Source organism: Culex quinquefasciatus, chromosome 2 (genome assembly GCF_015732765.1).
Source record: "Culex quinquefasciatus strain JHB chromosome 2, VPISU_Cqui_1.0_pri_paternal, whole genome shotgun sequence".
NCBI classification, from domain to species: Eukaryota; Metazoa; Arthropoda; class Insecta; order Diptera; family Culicidae; genus Culex; species Culex quinquefasciatus.
Window position 1 is genome coordinate 176,917,616 of NC_051862.1, and position 22,779 is coordinate 176,940,394.

A 22,779-nucleotide genomic window follows, 5' to 3' on the forward strand; every position below is an offset into this window, starting at 1 on the left:
TCTTGCTTTATGAAATCAACAAACCTATTTTATAAACTTAATAATCACATATTATCAATCTCACAAACATTTTGTCAGTTTGGCAAACATGTTTGTTGTTTCCGATTCGATTTTTTTAATCGTGTACTGAAAATTTTGAGTGTATTATTTTCACCTTCACTGAATTATAAAGATGGCCGATGTTTTCTTTGTGCGGCTTTTCAACGGAATGTGGCAAGTTCGTAAGTATTCATTATCTTCAGTATTGAATTTTGAATACAATATGTTTTTTTCTTTTTAAATCAATCAGTGATGGTCGCGAATCCAACGTAAAATTGCTGGTCCAGTTCCGGCCAAGGATCCTGGATTCCTGCTGTTATCAGGTGAGAGGTCTTTATTTCTTTTTAACAATGTTGCTCCATTAAGAACAAATAATGCCACAATGAACTGGTCCCACGGATAAATATTCTAAATCAATTGCATTTTTTCAGTGTTTTTCCCGCATCGGATCCACAACTAAGTCAGCAGAGGATTTTTCTGGCTCCGGTTTCTTGACAACAGAGTGTTATTAGTGAAATGTTGAGTGATTAATCAGTTAAATTTTATAGTAAATGAAGTCTTGAACAGTATAAATAAAATATAAACAAACAATACTGACTTTGAAAATACAGAAAAAGAAGAGAAGAAGAATAACCTGTTAAACCAGATTATCAGTACCATAATAAAGTTTATTCATTCGATAAACATGTTTGTTGAACCATCCCTCATGATAGTTGTTCGATTGAAAATGTCATTTTGGGGTCATAACAAACATGTTTGTTGAATCCACAAAATTGTTGGTTTGAATTGGACAAACATGTTTGCGGGCCCTGAGATGACTATCATGTTTGTGGAGTACACCCAACATTTTGCTGGGTGTACAATCGGATTTTTCTGCGTGTTCGGCAAAGTTGTAGGTTATTATTAGGACTGCTCCAATAAATAGGCCCAAGGGATTTTTATTTTGATAAAGTGTACCGTTTTCAATTTACACGCATTTTTTAGGGTAATTTTTTCATAGAGCAATTCTTTATGAAATCCTTCTTTTTTCTTGAATTTTATTTTTGTATTTTTTACTCCGGCAGAAACTTTTTTGGTGCCTTCGGTATGCCCAAAGAAGCCATTTTGATGTACGAAAATTAAAAAAATCTATATCTTTTTGATCGATTTCGTGTCTTCGGCAAAGTTAACTTGGACTTAGACAATCATCACACACAAAAAAATATTATGGTAATGACAAAAGTAACTTACTTTTGAATTAAAAAGTGGTTAAAATTTGCTGCATTAAAAGTTTTTTTCTTGTTTTGAAAATGAAAACTTTTCCTGCTACAGTTTTTGAAAATCTCATTGCTAACTGATTTAAAAGTTTTAACTTTTAATTCGACTGTATAATTTCTTTCATTTTGTCGTTCTCGTGTAACCGTAAACGCCTAAGTCCAAAATGTAAACAAACGTTTAGGTGATTCGGGCGGTTAGTGAGTGGTGGTCCACGACGTCAATCAAAACAGAACGCGTCCGCAGCCAGGACTTGGACGCGGATACCTTCGAAGGAGGATGGTGCGGGTGCGGAACAAGGTTAGGAATAAGAGGAAAATTGGTTTTCAAAAGGATAAGGCCAGCTTCCTGCCGGATCTGCAGTTGTATCACGACCGAAACGGGTAAGAAGGAAACTTGGGTGTTTGATGGCGTTTGTGTTTGAGTTTTGTTTGTTTTTGTAGGACGCCGTTCATGCGGATGTGAATTTGCACCGGTTGTATTCTGTGGTGGTGGCCCGGGGTGGGTAGACGAGATTGAAGTTGAAGCAGATTTCAATCCGCTTTTTGAACAAGTACGATAAAGTTAATTTTAACGGTGAGGAGAAGGATCCGACGGAAGAGGAATACGACGAGAAGCGGCATAATCGGAGGTGGTCAGCACGGATGCTGCACTCGGTTCCGGCGGTTTACGACCATTAGCAGCATTATGTGCCGGAAGTGATGACGGGTCAGTGTGGGATGTCCTGAGGGTCCGCAGTCCATTTCTCGTTACGGGACATGTTTGATGAGTATTACCTAAACATCCGGAAAACAGTTTGCACCAGTTCTGGAAAGACCGTCTGTACGAAAGCCGCAGGTCCTGGAGCTGTCGTAATCGGATTACTTCCAGAGGTTGGAGCGAGATCCAACGAACCTGATCAAGAACATCTACCTGGAATACCGAAGAAGTCACCGGTGAGTATTGAGAATGTGTTCAGTGTCTAGCCAATTTAATTTACTTTCAAACTCTTTCAGCTACTCCCGCCCGCAAACGCTCAACTCGCGACGGCGCAGCTTCAGCCGGATGAACTGGCAACATCTGTGTCATTCTCGAAGGAGGACGAAGTGATCGGGAACTATCCGTTCAGGCGCTTCACTTCCCAGCCGGTAAACGTCGACTTCCCTACCCGAATCAACAACCAATGGCCAACTCCTCCAAGCCTGTCCACATGATGGCCGGCAACGAGATCGCCCTGTTCTCTACATCGCTGTCGAGCTCCAAAATGAAGGGCGCGATGTTGCTGCCCTACGAAACGACCATCCGTAATCTGCTCAGCCTGGGGTCTTCGGACGCGGAAGTTAGCCAACCATAAGCAGATGCGTTAAATACAACAAAAAACGAAAACATACTGTTTTAATATTGAAATATCGAAATAAAATCCATCACATTTTTCTAAAATCATCACTGTAATGTTAAATGTTATTTATTTTTGCCATAAAAAGTTTTTTTTTATATGAAAAGTAAAAAACTTTTACCGATACAACGATTTTGTTCCAGAAGTGCATGGTAGTATCAAAAACTTTCCAACTTTTAAATTAAAAAGTTTGAACTTTCTACGAATATTCACCAACGCGAACTTTTAATCCAACGAACGATCTTTTTAAATTTAGAGTATTTTTTCTTTGTGTGCACGTAACATGACGAAATCCAGTCTGCAATCCGCTAATATCACCGTCTCCTAGCGAAGCGAAGCGATTTGGTGTCTTCGACAAAATTGTTGTTGTAATTGGGACTACACTGAAAAAAATGATACACGTTAAAAAAATTGGTGATTTTTAATTTAACTTTTTGTCACTAAAACTTGATTTGCAAAAAAACACTATTTTTATTTTTTATTTTTTTTTTATATGTTTTACGGGACATCAAATGCCAACTTTTCAGAAATTTTCAAGTTTTGCAAATAATCTTTGACCGAGTTATACATTTTTTGATCAATACTGATTTTTTTAAAATCGATATTTGTCGCAAAAAATTTTCAACTTCATTTTTCGATGTAAAATTAAATTTGCAATCAAAAAGTACTTTAGTAAAATTTTGATAAAGTGCACCGTTTTCAATCTATAGCCATATTAGGTAACTTTTTTGAAAATAGTTGCAGTTATTCATTTTTTTTAATTAGTGCACATGTTTGACCACTATTGAAACAAATATTTTTGAAAAGCTGAGAAAATCCTCAATATTTTGCATTTTTGAACTTTGTTGAGTCGTTAATTAGTTAGAGTCATAATTGTTAGAAAAGGCGGGTAATTTTTGTATTGTGTTTTGAAGGAATTTCTTTCAAAATAACTGAATGATTTTTTGAATGATTCAAAGTTTTTTTTTATTGTATATAAAATAAGATGCCAAAAAATAATTGTTACACGTGCGCCTGTCAATATCTCAGTTTAACTCTTTCGTTCTAGTTGTTTTTTTTGTTTTGCTTCCGTAAATGTACAGTACAAAAATGATTTGTTTCACATAGGTTTCGTATACGATTTGCGCTGCATGTTACACAGTGCTGTTGGTAAGTTATAACAAGTACATTCTACGAAGCGACTGCAACAAAAATCCGGTAACGAAAAGAGGACTGAACCTGAAAACGTGCTCGAATGCACCACCGCGGCACCACCGGCACCGGCACAACATAGATATTGTCTGATTACCTTTCCCGAGATTAATTTTTAAAAAAGTAATTAAATATAACAAAACGAAACGATATGGCAGTTCCGAAATCTATAGGTTTACAACTGAAATATTTTTTTTTTTACTTTCAGCGTAGGTTTGCGTCTCAACCGTAATTTAGCACGTTTTAGATTTAGGTTTTGTTTTGCTTTATAAAGTTTAAAATTTAAATTTCCTATGCTCTCTGCCTGTCACAACGATAAAATTTTGAAAATTTTGTGTCTGTCCTTAACGCTACGAATGGCCGAATTTGATTTCTTTCTTTTTGTTTCTTCACATTTATAGAAATGCCATTTTAGTGGGGACGTGCACTCTAGCAGTTTTGACCCACCGTTGAATGCTACCTAATTAGTATTTATTTTATATTTCCAGTTCCTTTCGATTTTTTTTTGCTAGTGTTTTATTTTAGTTTAGTTCCGAACCAAATTATTGTGATAATAACAAAACATTCATCGCTTTGCGATTGATTTAAAGGGATTTATCAGAAAATTAAACAGATAGCCTTCCTAGAGAGGGGGATTGGTAAGAGATTAGCGTTAAAAAAATATAATCCTAGCCTTAATTCGTTCTCCACTACCGTCGTCGTACAAAACTAAAGACAAACTATCTAGCCTAAGCCTGGTAGCCATTTTTTTCCACGTGGCCCTCCCAAAATTGGAAGAGGCCGCAACCACTCGTATCGTACCCTACATTTGACCGGCGACGTTCGCCAAAGGTAAAGATTTTACTTACTTTAGTTTAGTCAATTGATTTATTCGCTAATTCGCCTCGAGCATTCTCTCTTCTCACATCCTCTCTCTCGCACTCACCTCACATCATCATTTTGATTCGTTTCGATTTTAAATTAATTGAAATTGTTTATTTTATACCCATATTTTGCATTTTCTTTGAGCAAAATCCATTTTGGTCCGCGCGGCATTTGCGAGTGTGGATTGGCCGTAGCGCCCGTAAACCATGCTGTTACGGATGTCGGTCGGTATATTCGCTTCCTGGGAAGGATCCAGCGGGTCGCTACAGCATAACGTATATATAAATAAAAAAAACCAGCAAGCATTTCATCCACACTCGTCGAGCCCGTCGGACAGTTCTCCCAGCAGATCATCAGCCTTCACTCAGTTGGAGTTCAACGAGCACAGCTCGCAGTTGTTTTGGGGCCCGCAAAGACCCCCACAGGACGGTGGCATCTTAAAGGCCAGCACACCAGCCGTCTGGAAGTTGGCGTAGTTGTTCCAGCAGGCCGCTGCAGCCGCGGCCGCCGCCGGCACCTGCCATAGCTGCTGAACGGCAGCTTGTTGTTGCTGCTGCTGCTGCTGCTGCTGCTGTTGCACGGCGGCCGCCTGTTGTTGCTGGGCGGCAACTGCGGCAGCGGCAACGGCCGCAGCTTGACTGGACTGGGCCAAGCTTTGACTTTGCTGTTGCTGCTGCTGCTGTTGGTGACTGGTTTGCTGATGACTGGACTGATTACTTTGTGTCGTTTGATTTTGCTGCTGGCTCGACGACTGTGGCTGGTTCTGCTGATTCTGCTGGTTCTGCTGCTGGTTTTTCTTGGATTTTGCTCGGGAGGAACCTTTACTGCGGGTCACAGCACCTCCCTGGGTTTCTACTCACATGACCTGGATGAAAAATCTTCAAGTTAGCATCATTTCACCACGTGCTACCAGTATTAACAAACTCACCTGAAGTATTTGACTCGCCTCGAACGCGGTTCCGGGCAGGAGGATCACCGGCGTGGACACGTGGCCGGCCTCGACGCAGATCATGTTCGGATACTCGTCATCGCCAAAGTCCTGGCACTCCCGGGCCTTGTCCATCCAGGGGTTCCACACCACTGTTCAACAATCACAATCCATTAATTCTACTAAACCTAATTGTAACTAAGTTAATCCCTTACCCGTATCGGGAAAGTTGTACTTTTGCAGCCGCATCTTCCGGCCGGACACCACGTTCGTGATGACGTGCTCTTGGGGCGTGTGCTGGTAGATCCGGTCCGTCCATTCGTTGATTGTCACCACGTCGCGACCCTCCTGGTAGATAGCACCGTCTCTAGTCTGTTTAAAAGCAAGCCATCATTAATTCCTAGAACAAACCTCAACAAGTTTCAAGGCTTCGCACCTTATCGATAAAGGTACACCCGTGCAGGCCGGTGATCTGACACCGGCGCACGTCCGGCACCTTCAAGTACGTGTGCAGCAGCAGGTTGAACGAGAAGGTAATGTCCTTGCTCGGGTTGTACACGCCGATGTGGAAGTGGAGCTCCTTCTCGCGCAGGATCAGTCGGTACGTGATGCGGAAGCTGTGAAAAAAAAAACCGTTACAAAATCTTCCTTACAACTCACGCAAATTGATAATCTTACGGGTAGTTCCACATGGATCGGGTGATTTCGTTATCCATAAGGCTGAACACGGCCTCCATGTCGCCGCTCGGCAGTCGCTCCGGGGACCGCTCGAGCGTCCACCGGACGACCCGGGCGAACCCGTGCTGGGGCCCGAAGTTCCACGGGCCAAACTGGGCTGTGGAGTGGAGACAAATTTATTAGAGGTACATATCATATCATGTTTCGTACAATATTACAGTAGTGCTACTAATCAGAATATGCATAATTACAATCATACCACTGAAAATTTCAACTGAAAAAATATGTTTTATGCCCCTTGATTTTATAGGACAAAAATTAAAAAAAAATACGTTGGCTTAACTTGGAATTAGTTATAAATCGTTGATGAGAGATTATATTTATCCAAGATATTTTGTATACTTTCAACTCTCATACTCATACTCAAAAAATCATAAAATTGAATAGCTTAAGAATCTCTATATTAAGAAAATAAACTTAAAAGGAATGATAAATTTAAAATAGAGCAATTCTCTGAGGTTTCCGAAAACGATGAAAATTTGTTCTTTGCACAAGAAAGTAATTTATCATAAAAAGTGGTAGTAAAAATTACGTAAAAAAACACATCGAAAAAAATAATAAACTAGCATGATTTTATTATTTTTTGCCTTCTTCACCTCAATGTGGAAAGGCTATGAAATCACTCGAAAAATGAACTGTTTTATTCGACACCTTCACGTATACCTATCGACTCAGGATAAAATTCTGAACGCACACGATTGCACACGATTATCTCCGGACTGGCTGAACCGATTTGGACCGTTTTGGTATCATTCGATCCGTCTTGGCGTCCCACGAGACCCTAGTTAATAATACGAAGTTTAGAAAAGTACTTCAAAAGTTATTCTAAAAAAACGATTTGAAATATTATAAAAAGGGTGGTTTTTGTAAGAAAACCCGTTATGCTATACATTGTTAGAAAGGTATTTGAAAGACCTTTCCAACGCGTTCAAAAGATCCGACAACCCTATCAAAAGTTATGAGCACCTAAGTGTTATTTAGACACTTTTTTGAGGCCGGATCTCAAAAATGTTGATGAAAAAGTTGTCAGGATCTATCATGCGACCCATCGTTGGATAGATAATCAAAAGACCTTTCCAAAAAAAATCTGATAACCCTATCAAAAGTTATAAGTACTTTAGTGTTTTTACAAGTACTACACTTTTTTAGGCCGGATCTCAGATATTTTGATAAAAATACGTGTTATTTATACACTTTTTTGAGGCTGTGTAATGTATTCACTTCATGAATGCGAGGAAGGCACCAACCAGGTGGATTAAGTAACGTTTTTTTCTCAAAAAATCATGGTTTGGGCAAACCAATTTTCATCAATCTGTGCCATAGCTCAAACGGAGACATTTTTAAAATTGTTTTTTTGTGCAATTCAAGTCTTAATGTGTAAAAATTTAAATAGAAAATGGTTTTGTTTTTTTAGGGTGGTTCTGGATTTTTAGAAATATTTTTTTGGGACCACCCCCGCGAATTTAAAACCAATTTTTTTTTTCGATGAAAAATGCGTTTTTACGGAATTTTGAGTACGCTATCAAATCGGATGTCATATTTAATACAAATGTTTTAGATTTTTGGAAATTATGTCTTTTTAAATATATGAATTTTTGGAAATTATGTCTTTTTAAATATATGAATGAATTTTGTAGCAAACAATTTCAGAATACATCTTAACACATTAAAGCACTTTTTTCAATTAGCATAGCATAGCATTGGTGTCTACCCGTAGTTGCTACTCTGTTATTGGCCAGGACCTCCAAGAATTGCTCCGTGGACCACAGATGAAGAGTAGGAACCAATCAGCACCACTTCGCAACTTTCAAATGTCCCTATCATGCTAGCCAATCACAGCGCTGGCCACGACCAGTGGTAAGACACGGGGAAGTGGATAGGAATTTTAGTCCGATACTTGAGTGATGAAGACCGCTAAATCGGTTGCGTCTTCGACAAAGTATCACGTGAGGTTTGAGGGTGTTAGTATGATGGGTGTGAAGCCAGGATTCACCGTGGTAAGTGATGCGGCCGGTCAAATCTATTTATAGTCCTTAATTCTTCGCATGTTCTTGGATTCATTTTTTTGGAAGCTTTCCAATTCGGTTCACCAAGCTTTTTGTGGTGAATTCTGGTCGTGTTGAAAGTTCAATATTCGCCTAACGAGTATGCAACCAGTAAAGTTCTTAAATTCAACTTGCATTCAATATTGCATTTCCTGTTCTTAGGTACACAGATTCCAATCAAGATTCTTGGATTCTTATAGCATTCTTAATCCTTCTAGTCAACTAAGCCTCGATGGTCTGGTGGTTAGCATTTTTGTCTGCTGACCCAAAGGACGGGGGATCGAACCCCGCCGCGAGCTAATGAATTTTTCGTTCATATTCAAGTGTTCAGAATCCCTTCTTTCCATAATTTCTCTCGATAGGAGCAGATGAGAATCGAACCCAGAACCTTCCGCTTTCAAAGCGAACAGCGTAACCATTCAGCCACGCCTACCCCCCCATTAAAGCACTTTTTTCAATTTCATTAAAACTTACATCGTAATAGAAATTTATGTTTTACTAAATAATGAAAAATATGCCAATTAAAACAAAACGGTGTTTATATAAAAAAAAACAATATTTTTTCTAAATCATTTCAATTTGGCTGGAAGAAAATTGAACTTTTTCCAATAGATACAAATTGCAGTTTAATCTTTCCATTATTTTTACTAAACAATAGTGCGAGATACAAAACTATCATGAAATGACCTTTTTAAAAAAGGAAATTGAAAATACTGGTAAAAAATTAAACATTGATTTTTATTTATAAAAAATAATAACCTTATTCAGATGAATATATGTAACTTGAAAATAAAGGTCAAAATCCATGTTTATTTCAAACAAAAAAAAAGCGTCATATCTGCAATCAATGATTGATTTTTTGGTTGAATTCGTTGGATCACTTTATTTTTATCGTCCTTTTTTTAGCAATTTCAGATTGAATTTTATTGAAAAACATATCAGTTTAGCATACTTTCAAATGGATCTTTGTGCTATTATATTTGTTTTAAATTCGATTCAATTGTATTCTACTTATTAGATTTCTGAGTGTCAATAATAAATTATTCACGAATGGAAATTTGACGAAAATTTAAAAAAAAGTACGAAAAAACCCGTCTCTTAGACAAAAAAGGCATGATTTATAACTCTTTTTTGACAGTCAGTATTGATTCCAGATAGATAGCATTGATTCAAGTTATTTTTCGCAAAATAATGATTTGAAAGTATCGACACTCGTCATATTGTCATGTTTTTTTTCTGATACTAACGGCATCAAATGCATCGTGATTTTTAAATAATTTTATATTACTTTTGAATACAATTGGAATCTAAATTTTAACCAAGGAAATGAGGGTTTTCCATTATTTTTCATTCATTCAACTTTTTTTTTAACTTTTAACGTTTGATGTTATCCTTTAAGAAATTGAGAAAAAGTTTTTCTAATACTTCCCAAATCCTTATAAATTAAATATTTAATTTCATATTGAAATTGGAAATCGATGAGGAGTCGGGGCAACTGCAGTGTGAGTTGGCGGAGAATTACCCTATTAATAATTTACTTACGAAACACGAATGGTATGCCTCCTCGTATCGCCTTTTTCCCATCGAAAACTGCCAATTTGCTGGAATGAGAATAAAAAGAAAACTTTTGTTAGTATTTATTTTGCTTAAATGCTTAAATTCAATATGTTTCTTAGTTCCAAACTGTTCTGAAGGTTTTTTTTTAACAAGTACCATCACAGAAGCTTTCGCAGCCAATTTGTATTTAGAGCAAACTCGTGAAGAACAAAGCGAGCTGTTACACCAGACGAGAGAAAGAGGCTAGAAATTACTGGAATCAGACAACCATACAAAAAAAAAAACCAAACTTGAAGCAAACGGCAAAGAGGTGCCAACTGTGGGTCCGAACCGGGGTGTATGCTCCAAACCCATCATCACTGCGTGGGGTTTTTTTATGTGTTTCCCCCCTTTCAGACCCCACTCCGAGAAGAGGTCAGTGCTGGCCGCCGCCGGCATTCAAATTACCAGAGAGCAAAAAAACCCAACTTTCAGAATTTGGCGCGAGCGCGTTTTTTTTCGTCAGGCGGGAAAACCCCCTCAAATTTTCACTGATGAGTGCAAGTTAAACGGTAACCTAATAATTGATTGCGCTGGGGCTGGGGAAAGCCAAATTTACAGAACGTAGAAGTGGAGGCAACAAAAAATTGAAAGTAATTAACAGACTCATTACCGCCAGCGCATGTGGTCAACCTATGAAGAAGTGTGATTCGCGGGCATTTTTTTTTTTCCTCTTGCGAAGGTGGTGGGTGGAAATCAGATCTTGGAAATGGTCAATCAAGTGGCGGTGCGGTGGAAGTTTCAAGGAACCGTTCAGGGAAGCTCGCCAATTACTGGGGAACGATTGTTCTGGAGCACCGGCAGACACTATTCAACGCGGCCGATTCGGGCGGAAATTGGAAGTTTCAGATGATGCTAGGTTTCGCGGACTATGATTTGCGGTAGATGTATGTGTTTTTTTGGACTACGTGGGTGGAAAAACATGTGTGCAATTTAGAAGGCAATGATAGCGGGATTTTAGCAAAGTTTTTTTTTGTACTTTGAAGCAGACAATTATATAACCAGAACTGTTTTTGAAGAAATAAAAAATAGAATCTTAAAAAGACTGTACAATTCCCTAAGACTTTAAAATTAAAAGTATCACAAAAAGTGTCAAGAATGCAAAGAATTGCAAAGAAATACACGAGGAAAATTAAAAAAAAACTAAAAAATGAGCACTCGAGGGTTAAGATTTTGCAGGATGCAAAGAGCTTGGCACGAGTGGACCCCTATTTTGTACTGTAGGTGATGGCGCTGGTCAAGCAATCATCGGATAGGTGATGATGGGTTCGATTTGGGCAAGAACAAAGGCAATGCAATCGTTGATGAACATGAAGCTGGTGCCTTTGGCATCAGAAAGGTTTGCCCCGTTCGTGTTGAAGGAAGGTGTGGCAGGAAATTACTCTTGTTTTTTTTCATCGCGGCGAAAAAAGATTTAATTAAAATAAATGATATTTCACTGTGCTGTGTTTGTAGGTCAGCCGGAGGCATCCACAAAGGGAAGTTGTAGTTGGATAATTTGGTGTGTGATTTTGGAAAAAAAGTTAAAATTAAGAGAATTTATATTTCCTCTCATTTATGAAATGTACGATTTGTTATCATACATTCCCTCATGATCATATAAATATCAGAATATAAATCCTTCATTTTAAATTTCAATTATTAAAAATAGTTAACAAAATGTAAAAAATGATTCCATTGCCAAATATCTTCAACATATCTAAGAATTCATGTTTTTTCTCAATTCAAGCTTCATTTATTTCCATCCGATAAACAAATTAAGTGAAAAAACTTAATAAAAAATCGTTTATCTGTGGAATTGCCTTGAGCAGAAATTTTATTCATAATAAAAAACAGAATTCCATGGAATCAAATAATAGAGGTAAAACAACACCAAAAGAATATTTTCAATCCTTCAATATGTTTGTACGTTTGTAATCAAACAAGCGTTTATGACAAACGCGATCATAGCATGCTTCCCATGCGCCAGTGACAACGCACACCGCGGTTTTGGTTTTTTAGCTTCGGTACCGCACCACTACACACTCAATCGCGAGAACCTTAGGTAGAAAGTCATTGGCGTCGCCAGCATTGAAAACTTTGAAAACGATATAAACGATGAAAAGCTTAGAAAGCTCCAATGAATCCAATGAACCCTGTTAAATAAACTTACGAAAATGAAGTCTACATTTAGGCGATTCTAGGGGCGCACGGGAAACAAATTGATTGTAGCCGGATGAATGTTCTATGTCACAAAAGTTTTTGCACAAACATTGGACAGTTATGCAAAAACGGACAGGGCAAAAGAAACCGAAAAATTACGATATCTTACATGTTGTAGGAAACATCGGTAGACAAGTTACTACAAAACGAGTATAAGTCGAGCCACAAAATATATGCGCCAGCCAGCATTCTCGCGCCAGTATTCGAAGCTCAACTTGACAACTTGGCGACGAAGCGTCGAAAATCGATGCAGTGTGATGTTTTGACGATTTTTCCGATAAATATTCATGCTGAATCGACATATTTTCGAAGATGAAAATGACGTCCAGCCATAAAGTACAACCTATACCTTTCTTTAGTAAGAAAGGCAAAAAGAAAATCGCTCTAAAAATTGATCCGGATTGCCGATAGATATCAAATTTGTTTCAGATGCTTACTCATGGTCTGTACTATGAATGTAGAAAGAAATTTCGGATAAAATCGGAAATGAAAAGTGTTGGCGAAGGTCACCAGGTGGACTTTTACCGTTTTTTATGGATTTTTTTCTTTTGGTAGGTTAATAAATCGGCTCTAACTCCAGAACCAGATTATGGATCTGGATGAAAATTTGGGAGGTTATAGAGCTCGAAAAATGCAATTTTTGAGATAAATAAAAGATATGAAAATGAAAAAAATTGACCATATTTTCATTTGAAAACTGTGTTTTTGTTGAAAAGTCTGGCCGCATCCGAAAACAGATGGATATTTCGAAATTCGGTCTCAAAATGACCCTTGTTCAGCACACCAGCACACCAGCACACCAGCTTTCAAATGCACTTGGAACAATCAAAATCGAAAATAGGGGAGCCGAGAACTACGCGACACAAAATTTGGCAAAAAAATTACCACACACGGACATCACTCGAACTCCACGGAATTTATTTTCTCAAAATTCGAGGGTTGGAGATAGACGAGTTCTGTCAAGGTGAATCGATAGAGAGTCGAAAATCGATGCAGTGTGATTTTTTGACGATTTTTCCGATTAAAATTCATGCTGAATCGACATATTTACGAAGATGAAAATGACGTCCTGCCTTAAAACCTAAACCTTTCTTTAGTAAGAAAGGCAAAAAGCCTTTAAATATGTATAAGGCTGAGTATTTCAACAGTATACAATGATTTTTTTTAAATACTAAAAAAAACTCAATATAATTTGTTTAAATTTTTACGTGTTTTTTTTTTCGCACAACATTAGCCAATCATTCTGTAATTGAGACCAATTGGGAATCACTTGACCAGTCAGCCAAAGCAAACTAAAAGTATTTGACTCCCAACCAACAAAAAAAAGCCTTGCCCCCGAAGGGGGTATTTAAGACGCGTGTGTTCCCCATAATCATCCTTCTTGGAAAGCATTTGGATGAAAAAAGCTTCCACCACCGGGGAGATACGACCGCACTCATCGCAACAGGTGAATTATTGACTTTTGTGCCGTGTAATTGTACGACCTTAATGACCCTTTTGGCTTGGAGGCAACCCTCCCCGGAATCACCCCTGCGGCGACGATAATAAACGAGTAAATAAAATTAAAGTAGCATTTGAGGCTTCTTCCAAGAAACAAAAACAATTAGCTTTTAAGAACTTGAAAAAAACTTGATATTTCAAACTCTTTGTCACAGGTTGATTGCACGTTGGTGCACTTTGCAACGGTACCTAACCTGTGTATGTGTTCGTTTTTGTTTGTGTAGATGACCTCCTAAAAAGCGCCATAACTCAATGTCACTTTTTAGGGATTTCTTTGACCATAGTCTTGCTTTTTGTGACCCCCACCAAATGACCATCCCTAGGGGTCATCCTCGCGCGCCAGTTTGGCGGTGGAGGTAATGATGAGTTTCTCTTTAATTCTCATTAACGGTTAATTCAGCTGGAATAGATTTTTTTTTTCTGCGTGCGGTTCTTGCGCGCGCCGTCTAAGACAGTGTTTCTCAACCTTTTGCGATCCATTCCCCCCTTGACTGATTTACAAGAACTTTATTCCCCTCATATTTAAAATTTAGTGGTATCAATGCACAAATATAATTATAATTTTTTGAGGTTTACAAAAATATTACTATTTTCATAACTATTTAAAATGTAAATTAATTGATTAATTAATTGCCTTGCAGCAATTCCTAGAGTTTTGTGTCAATCGTGCTAGGCCTAGATTTTTTCATCACACTGCTTTGCAGGACTGAGAACTGTCAACTTTGCGCACTTTGCACCGCGCTAGAGTGCTGCGGAATAATTTTCATCACAGTTGGCAAATTGATTTTCCATCACACCATCAACACAAAACAAGTGTAATGCATCGAGTCCTGACCACAATCTAGTCACCAAGCTGTGGTAGCCGAGGCAGTTAAGTCATTAAAATGCTCTGTTAAAGGTTCCTGGTTCGATTCTCGTAGTTGGAACTTTTGAGTTTTTTTGACGGGTTATTTTTTTTTTTCTAATGAGCTCGAGGGCATAATTCTATCGGCCACTTTGAGCTATGTTCGCTGAGTCCGTAAACGGTGCCATTATTCTCACGACTCGAGGCCATGATTTTCTCGGACGAATGCTGCCCAATTTTGGGTGATGGTTAATTGAATTTACATGGAATTGGCTATAAATTCAACAATATTGTGGAAAAAAAACCATAAATTGTGGACGAAAGAAATCTGTATATTTATCATTATGACATTATTACAAAAGTTTACAGCCCTAAATGGCATTGGAAGATTGGACAAGCTGCAGGGTAACGAAAGGGGTAACCAATCGCCCTCTTCAACGACGAAATTCTGAGCATCCGTCCATCTCGTCCGTTTTTCATCATCCGTCCGGCAAGCTGACGAGGAACCGCCGTAAGCCAAGATGCCGGCACGAACATAGCTACTTCCCGGCACCGAAGACCAGAATTCCACAGCCTGAACAAATAGTCGTAGTTGTCGTAGTTCTTACACCTAGGTCTCTTCAACTACAATTTGGACAAATTTCTCCATCATCTGCTAAGAACCCAGACCATTCTCGCATTAACCGTAGCATAATGTTTAGCAGAGGTTTTCGATCTTAACACAAATGGGGAAAATCCAGTTCCATTTTTCAATGGAACGATGTAATCTGGGCAGTGTTTGGTGAAATTTGTGTCATAACCCTTAAATAGGACTTCACGAAACTAAAAAGAAATTAAAAATTAGTCACATTGGGATCATCTCTCTGCAAGACTGCCAAACCGATGAAACAGGTCCCTTTTATCTAGAATATCCATCCAAAATATCTGAATCGAACAAAACTTTTCTGACTTTAAAAAACAAACCAGCTACAAACAAAAACAACTTTTCCATGGTTACGGTTGGAAGTGTGATGAAAAATCACTGTGATCAAAAGATACTGTGATGAAAATAATTGCGCAGGACTCTAGAGAAGTGCAAAATGCGCAATATTTGAAAAAGTTTTATTTTAATAAATAAAAACTTATAGACAACCTCGGTTTGATTTTGATTGACTGTTGTTTATTTGATAAATTTTTCTTGGACAAAAAAACCCACTATTCTAGGCATATAAACCTGCTTCTTTTCGTTTACTATACTCTAAATAAATTCAATTTTAAAATAAAATAATAATTATCGGCAACAGAAGACAGAACTCCATCGGTGGGAAAATTTCTAGGAGTTTTCTGTGTTTTACATTTGTTGTTCATTTCTATTAGAACGCAAGTTTCATTTGGAGATTTTCAAAGATTAGTTCATTTTCAACGCTCAATGAATTATATCCAATCGCACAAATTTGTATTTAAAATATTTCTTATTAAACTGCTCATATCTAATAAAATGAATCTCACAAAAAATATAATAAAACGTAATTGTTTCTGCTTGTTTTCACTATACTTTTAATGTAATATGCATTTCAGTATATTGCTAATACTCTGATAGATTCTAAAAAAAATAATGATATTTGAAAAATAATGTTTGGAACAAAACAAAAAACACAAAAAATATTATATAAAAATTACGTATTTTATCAAGGATAGGAAGTTACAATGTGTGAAGAGTTCAAATAATATTTGAAAAAGTTTTTTTCAATTTCCAATTATTTTTCAAATAATTGTTCTTGTTAAAAAGTGTACAAAAGCCGCACAGAAACCAGCAAAAATTATCTCTCACAAAAAAATCTGCTTGTGTCCAAAAAATACAAATTCCTGAAATATTTTTTTTTATTGTTTCAATGAATGTCAAAATTCACAGATATTGAAACTTTTAAAAATTATTTTTGGGAAAAAACAAATGTTGTTGTTACTAATCAAAGAAACTAAAGGTTGCAAAGAATGTGTCAGACAATGATTTAAGACATTCAATTTCTATTGAACCCTCATTCCCCCCTAGAATGGCAAAATTCCTCCCCAGGGGGGAATTCCTCACCGGTTGAGAAACACTGGTCTAAGATGATGAAATATGTGGTACGGTGGTGACTTTGGTCATTTCGTGAAGAGGATGACCCGCCGGACCATGTGCCCCACGGTAAGTGAATACTGAAAAGTTTTTAGTTCTTTCGCGTTCTTTTTCTTCTTTGACACATCCCACGAAGATGTTATATGGGGTTGTTTGACAACTGTTGGCCACACTCTATTATATATCACAATGTTCTTTACTTTTTATTCATGTTTGTATCACTCATTCACACCGATGGAAGAATCATCATCAAAAGAAAATCTTTGAACGTTCATCAAGAGAAAAAATCCGAAGGGAACATGGCTCTCCTCTCTCACGCACGAAAGATCACACATCACACGTCGTCACACGTCACACGTCGAAAAATGACCTGTCACTTTCTGTAGATGGACAATGCGCATAAACAAAGCGAAATAAATAATTTTAAGTGGTGCTGACAAGGAAATTCACAAAAAATCATCAACAAATTGATTATTTGGAGAAGTTTGGGAGCGATTTTTTCTGCGTGATTTGCCTCCTCTCTCTTTCGCGGGTGAAGAAAGCTCGCAAGCGAAAATGATTTTTTTGCGATATTTTTCAAATACTTTTTATATTTTTCTATACAGACAGACAGACAACCACTTGTTAATCGTTTACATTTTCCATTCTTATTTTTTTCTGACCTGGTTTTTGAAATTTATATTGGGAAATAAGTAAAACATCGAGATCTGAAAATCAAAAAAAAAAATGTCATCGGGAATCATTTTTTCCGAAACTTCCGAATTTCAATGTAAATAGATGTTTAATAAAACTTAAATTTTACTGAAATATAGAATTTCCTGCGTTGATAACTATATTTATTTTTGTGCGATTTCGCACCTATAAATAATGTTCCGAAAGATTTTTTTTGCGTTGATATTTTGGTATTTTGAAAAGTAATGAATGCAAAGCCACTTTATCGCTGTAGAGGGTATTTCACAAGGTTTTTTTTTCATTTGCATGATAAAACCATTTAAGTAATTTTCATTTTTGACAAATAAGTGTCAATATTTAACTAAAATTTCCATAAGTTTTTCGCAATATACTGAGATGTAAAAATTGAAGTTAAATCATCAAAGGTTAACTATTTTTCAGTTTTTATTTTTGAAAGCTTTTTTTTAACCTTAAAATTCACCTTTATATTTAAAAAGTGTTTAAAAAGCAAGGTTAAAATTGTACAACAAAATAATTGTAACTTGTAACGCATGATTATCCAGAGCAATTTAGCATCGACTGAACTGAAAATCCTCATTTGATTCAGATTCAACCTTTGTTTGGATCAGAATCCAGTATAACTCTGATCATCAAAAATACATCAAAATCTCATTATTCATACAATTATTTATGAAGATCCAAATCAATTTCATGCAATCATAAAATCAATTATCAAAAAGACTTTTAACGCGATTTTTAAATTCTGTGCATTTTTTTTGTACTTATCGGCATTTTTAAAGTGCAAAATCAAATTTCCAATTAGTTTCCATTCTACTTTTTAAAGTAGAATGCTAAACAAAAACAGAGATTTTGCAAATTGTTTTTTTTTCCAATTTAATAACTTGTGTGAGCTGTAATTTTATAGGTTTGAGTTTTTCTCGTAAAAATTAAAAGCCCAAATAAATATGGTTAAGAAACATATAAACCTTGGTAGAGAAGTGCACAAAGTACCACAAGAAGTAGCTTTCATCCAACTTTGAAAAGTTTTAAAAGTAAGTTGACTATAATTAGGAAAACATTGATAGATAAGTGAAGTAAAAGTGTCATGTTTATTTCAATCAAATAGAGTTCGAATTGGAAAATGGAGTGCATTATCGGATTTATGGAAAATTTTCTACTAAGAACAGTTAAAATTAGTTTCTAGGATACATATTTTAAGTGTTATTGAAACATTAATCAAAAATATCTTCAGATTTATAGGCATTATCAAAAAACTTTAAAGCACATTTGTGTTTTTTTTTCTTCATGCTGTAACATTATTTTTGGAGACAATAAAAAAATTCTTATTAATTTTGATCAAATTTTGAACTTTTTATTTACTTTATTAAAATTTATATATATTTTATACAAATTTATTGAACGTAGTGAAACAAATATTTTCAATTGAAACCTTCAATGTAACCTTACCAATGAAAAATAAGTTGAATTCCTATCAATGGCACTCCGGTTTACGGTATTTAAAATTCTTCGCTTTTTTGCCTTTCTTTCTCTTTTTCATACTAGAAAATTAGCAAACCATCCAAATCAAATTTGAATTGTAACGCCTTAAACCAAATCAGCTAACCTAAACAGATGTGGCGCAATTGGCAAATTACCCAACGGTACCAAGAGAGTGTTCTACAAGTGCAGGACTAAGTCTCAAAAAAAAACCGAAACAAAAAGAGGTACAAAGAGAGAGAGAAAGAGATAGAAGAGGAGAGGGGTGAAGCTCCACTAAGAAGTAATAAATGGCTAGCTGTAAAGATAATGATGCTTTAAGAGAAATTGCCCTGGTCGTTTGAGCTTTTTTTTCTTCCTTCGTTTTCGGCGAACTTAATTAATTGCGTCTTGTAGAGTACGTGTGTGAGTTGGTGTGTGTGTGCGAGGGGTGGGTGAAAAAGAGCTTAGTTCAAGAAGATGTAGGAATGAAAAAATGAATGCAAGTGTCAAAATATGAGACAGTTAAGAACTAGTTAGTTAAATGAATCAAAACAAAATCACACATTGTAGAAGCAGCAAAATTGACAAAATTTTACTTTTTCTTTAGTAATAGAAACTAACATTATAGTCATCGAACAAAACTCATTACTTCACATCCTGATTTCATCAAACAGTGCAAACAACGAATCCAACTAGCATTTACCTCATTTGACTACATTATTGATTAATTCATCGCTCACCCAGTAACCACATAATATAATGTTAATCCAAATTTCCCACATTCCCCTTCATTTCAAATCCACCGCAACCCAAACCGGGAACTGATGAATTTGCGCTGTTACGCTCGAAACCTAATGATTTATTGATGAATTTGAATTTAATAGCTGAACAGCAAAAAATAAAAAATATCCGTCTCCCTGATGTGAACTCTTTTTTCCTCCCGCAAACTGAGCCTAGGCTAGCCTAGCTTGGTCAGGGTGAGCTTGCCCGGAAAAATTACCCGTTCCTAATTGAATTTTCACTCGGCAATGCCACTGCGAGATTTTGTGGGGAACAAAAAAAAACAGGGAGGCTGGCAGGCAGGGCAAATTAAAGGGTTGAACGATGGCGAGTTTGAAATTTGAGCTGGCTGCTACAGCGCATTCTAATTTTATATGATGGCCCTTTTTGTGACGTGAATTTTGTGGCTTTATGCAAATTAGAATGTTTTATAGTAAGATCGATGAATTTCAGAAGCCTATGAGTGAAAAATATTTAATTGTTATTAATTGTTATTAAGAAAAAAAATCGTACAGGTAATTTGGTAAAATACAGTGTGAAACAATATTTGAAGTCTTTTTTCAATATAATGTTATCTAGAATTTCACAAAAAAGTTTTTTATTTTTGTATTTTTTTGTTTGGATGAAACTTTGTCCATTCGTCTTTAGGTCCAAATTATCCATTTTGAATCATTGGATTCTCGATACAAGTCTCCAAACAAATTTGGGGGCTGTCCATAAAAAATTTTTATGCAAATATTCGAAAATCCGTATCATTTGGAGGAATTTGCTGATCGATTTGGTGTCTTATGCTAAGTTGTAGGTTATTACTAGGACTTTTCGAAAAAGGTACATGAAAAATAATGACCCATTGTTTAAATAGCTTTTTATCACAAAAAAAAAATCAATACCGTCAATGGGGGTGACTATGGGTCAAAAAACGATACACATCTCGTAATTTCTTAATAACAAAAACAATTTAAATAACATCGAAAATCTTTTATTGTAGAATTGTTCTTAGATAGTTTACTAACATTTTCCCAAAATGTGGTGTAATTCGATGGACTCTACCTTAAATGGTAATCGTTTGAAAATTGACCCAATCTCACCCCTTAGAGGGGGTGACATTGGGTCAAATGAAACTAAAATGATGCTCAAATACAAAGATATGGTAAAAACAAGACATCCAACAGTGTTTCTTGTTCGAGGGAATCGTATTGACATGCTAAAATGTTTGAACTAGAGATTTTCAAACATTTGGGTACTTTTTGATCAATTCCAACAACAATTTTAAAAAGTTGACTTTTCGAGAGGTCATTTTTGGCCAAAAACGTACCTCAACTTGAGACAGCTGCTAAAATGACAGAATTTGTTCTAGGAATGAATTTTTTCAGCAAAGTCATCTTAAGGTGTCCCTTGTACAACCCTTTTAACATAATTTAGTTTCATTTAGAAGTACCTGAGAAATGTTAAAATCCGTAAAAAAATACTTTGACCCAATGTCACCCCCACTGACGGTATTGAAATACTTCACCGCTTCAATTTTTTATATGTCGACAAAAATGCCAACTTTATTTTGGTATTATTTGGTATAACAAAAACTGATGAAATTTGGGACTCAAAAAGATAAACAATAATCGTTCTGAGATTTGCTATATAATTTTTTCGTGTTCCTTCAATGTTTTGTAAAAGTTAGTTTACGAAATATCAAGTTATCTTTCAAGAATATTAATTGTGATTTTTGAAAAGTACAGTCCAGACTTCATTATCCAAAATTTCGATTATCGGAAGTTCGATTATCCGAAGGTTTGCATGGGACTTCGGATAATCGAATCACAAAAAAAATCTTTTCGTTTTCTTATTTTCTTGCTTCGAGTACGAGTTCTGCAACCCCATTTTAGTCAAATTTGAATTGTGGAATGCCTATTAAATTAGAAAATGTATTTTTTTCAGTATTTCATTACTGCCATTCTGTAGCCATCGATGAAAAAAAAAATAAAATAAAAAAATATTTTACTTATTGATACTGCCTTAGTAACATTTTAGGTTATAAGTAGGCCATAACTGCCTATTTAGGTTTTATGAGGGTTTTGAGAACCATGATAAAACCTATAAAAAGTTCAACTTTCCCAAAAAACATATTTTAAATTTTTCGAAGCATTTTACATATCGTGATTAATTTTTCATGTCAATTTACGGTTTCTGGAACCTGAGTTCAGAATCATTAGGGTTAGTGAAATTTCACGATTTCGGGGACAGCGTGAAATCCGCGAAATTTGGCTTTTTCCGCGAAATCTCGTGAAATTTTATGTTTGTGTGAAAATGTAACGATTTTTCTCAAAATAATTTATCAAACTCAAATAGGAATAAAAATAATTTTATGAACTACTGTAGAATTAAGCGAGTGAATACCCTGGTTTAATTACTAATATAGGGTTAGTGAATTTTGATGATTTCGTGAACGGTGAGAAATTCTTAAATTTTATCAATTTTCTCAAATATTTTTTTTAAATGACAACTTAATGAATGTTTCATCCATAGAGACTATTTAATTATTTTTTTTTAGTCTTCAATTAAAAAGCTAGAATACATATGTTTGTCTAGTTGATATGAACCATCTGAAGAAATGCTGTAATAAAAATTTTACTGCTTTTTTATTTGAAAGGTATAATTTCGAAAAGATTAAAAGAATCAAATTTTGTTTTATTCAAAATAAAATGAAGAGTATTTTTTTATCTTTGAAATCACATGTTGAAACATTTAAATTTTTGTCTGAGTCCTGTTTAAGTATAACGATATTTGTTTACTTGGGTGGATGATTCCCGTGAAAGTTAAAATAACTATTTTTTTGTTTTCTGTTCTCATTTAGAATAAAAGTTTCGATTTTGTTGAAAAAAATATAGCATTTTTGCATATAACCTTAAAAATATGTTAAATGAGCTAAATGTCGCAGGAACTTCAATTTATTCTACTCATTCTGGCTGGACAAGATTGTTAAATCTTGCTTTGATATGAACTTCAATAAAATATAAAATGATAACAGAAACAAATAAGCGAAAACTTTAAAGCTTTATTAGTCGAATATAAAAAATGCAGTTCAGTAAATGAGAATACGCGTGCCCTACATTTTGTTGAAAAATATATATAGAGCCCATCTATTAACCAGGTGGAAACTTTTTCGAAAATTAGGAGGAGGTC

General features: G+C 35.7%; 2 protein-coding genes and 1 long non-coding RNA gene across 3 annotated transcripts in view; 2 read left to right on the top strand and 1 right to left on the bottom strand.

Moving 5' to 3' along the window:
• The first annotated feature begins 89 nt into the window (after positions 1 to 89).
• Positions 90 to 630, top strand: LOC119768025. The gene is made up of 3 exons (XR_005277863.1): positions 90 to 221; positions 290 to 362; positions 471 to 630. It is a non-coding gene; the product is annotated as an uncharacterized LOC119768025 (long non-coding RNA).
• Positions 631 to 1,435: 805 nt separating this feature from the next.
• Positions 1,436 to 2,724, top strand: LOC119768024. Its single transcript, XM_038258310.1, has 3 exons — positions 1,436 to 1,676; positions 1,737 to 2,228; positions 2,289 to 2,724. The coding sequence occupies exons 2-3, from the start codon at positions 2,052 to 2,054 to the stop codon at positions 2,484 to 2,486; spliced, it is 375 nt and encodes a 124-aa protein (XP_038114238.1). The 5' UTR covers positions 1,436 to 1,676; positions 1,737 to 2,051; the 3' UTR covers positions 2,487 to 2,724.
• Positions 2,725 to 5,496: 2,772 nt separating this feature from the next.
• Positions 5,497 to 22,779, bottom strand: part of LOC6033199 (glucose-6-phosphate 1-epimerase) — an 89,423-nt gene continuing 72,140 nt past the window's right edge. The window contains exons 3-8 of the mRNA XM_038258309.1: positions 9,977 to 10,035; positions 6,330 to 6,486; positions 6,088 to 6,268; positions 5,867 to 6,023; positions 5,652 to 5,803; positions 5,497 to 5,588 (exon numbers count right to left, since the gene is read on the bottom strand). Of these exons, the coding sequence (XP_038114237.1) occupies positions 5,580 to 5,588; positions 5,652 to 5,803; positions 5,867 to 6,023; positions 6,088 to 6,268; positions 6,330 to 6,486; positions 9,977 to 10,035 (715 nt within the window). The 3' untranslated portion in view covers positions 5,497 to 5,579. The remainder of the gene's footprint in view (positions 5,589 to 5,651; positions 5,804 to 5,866; positions 6,024 to 6,087; positions 6,269 to 6,329; positions 6,487 to 9,976; positions 10,036 to 22,779) is intronic.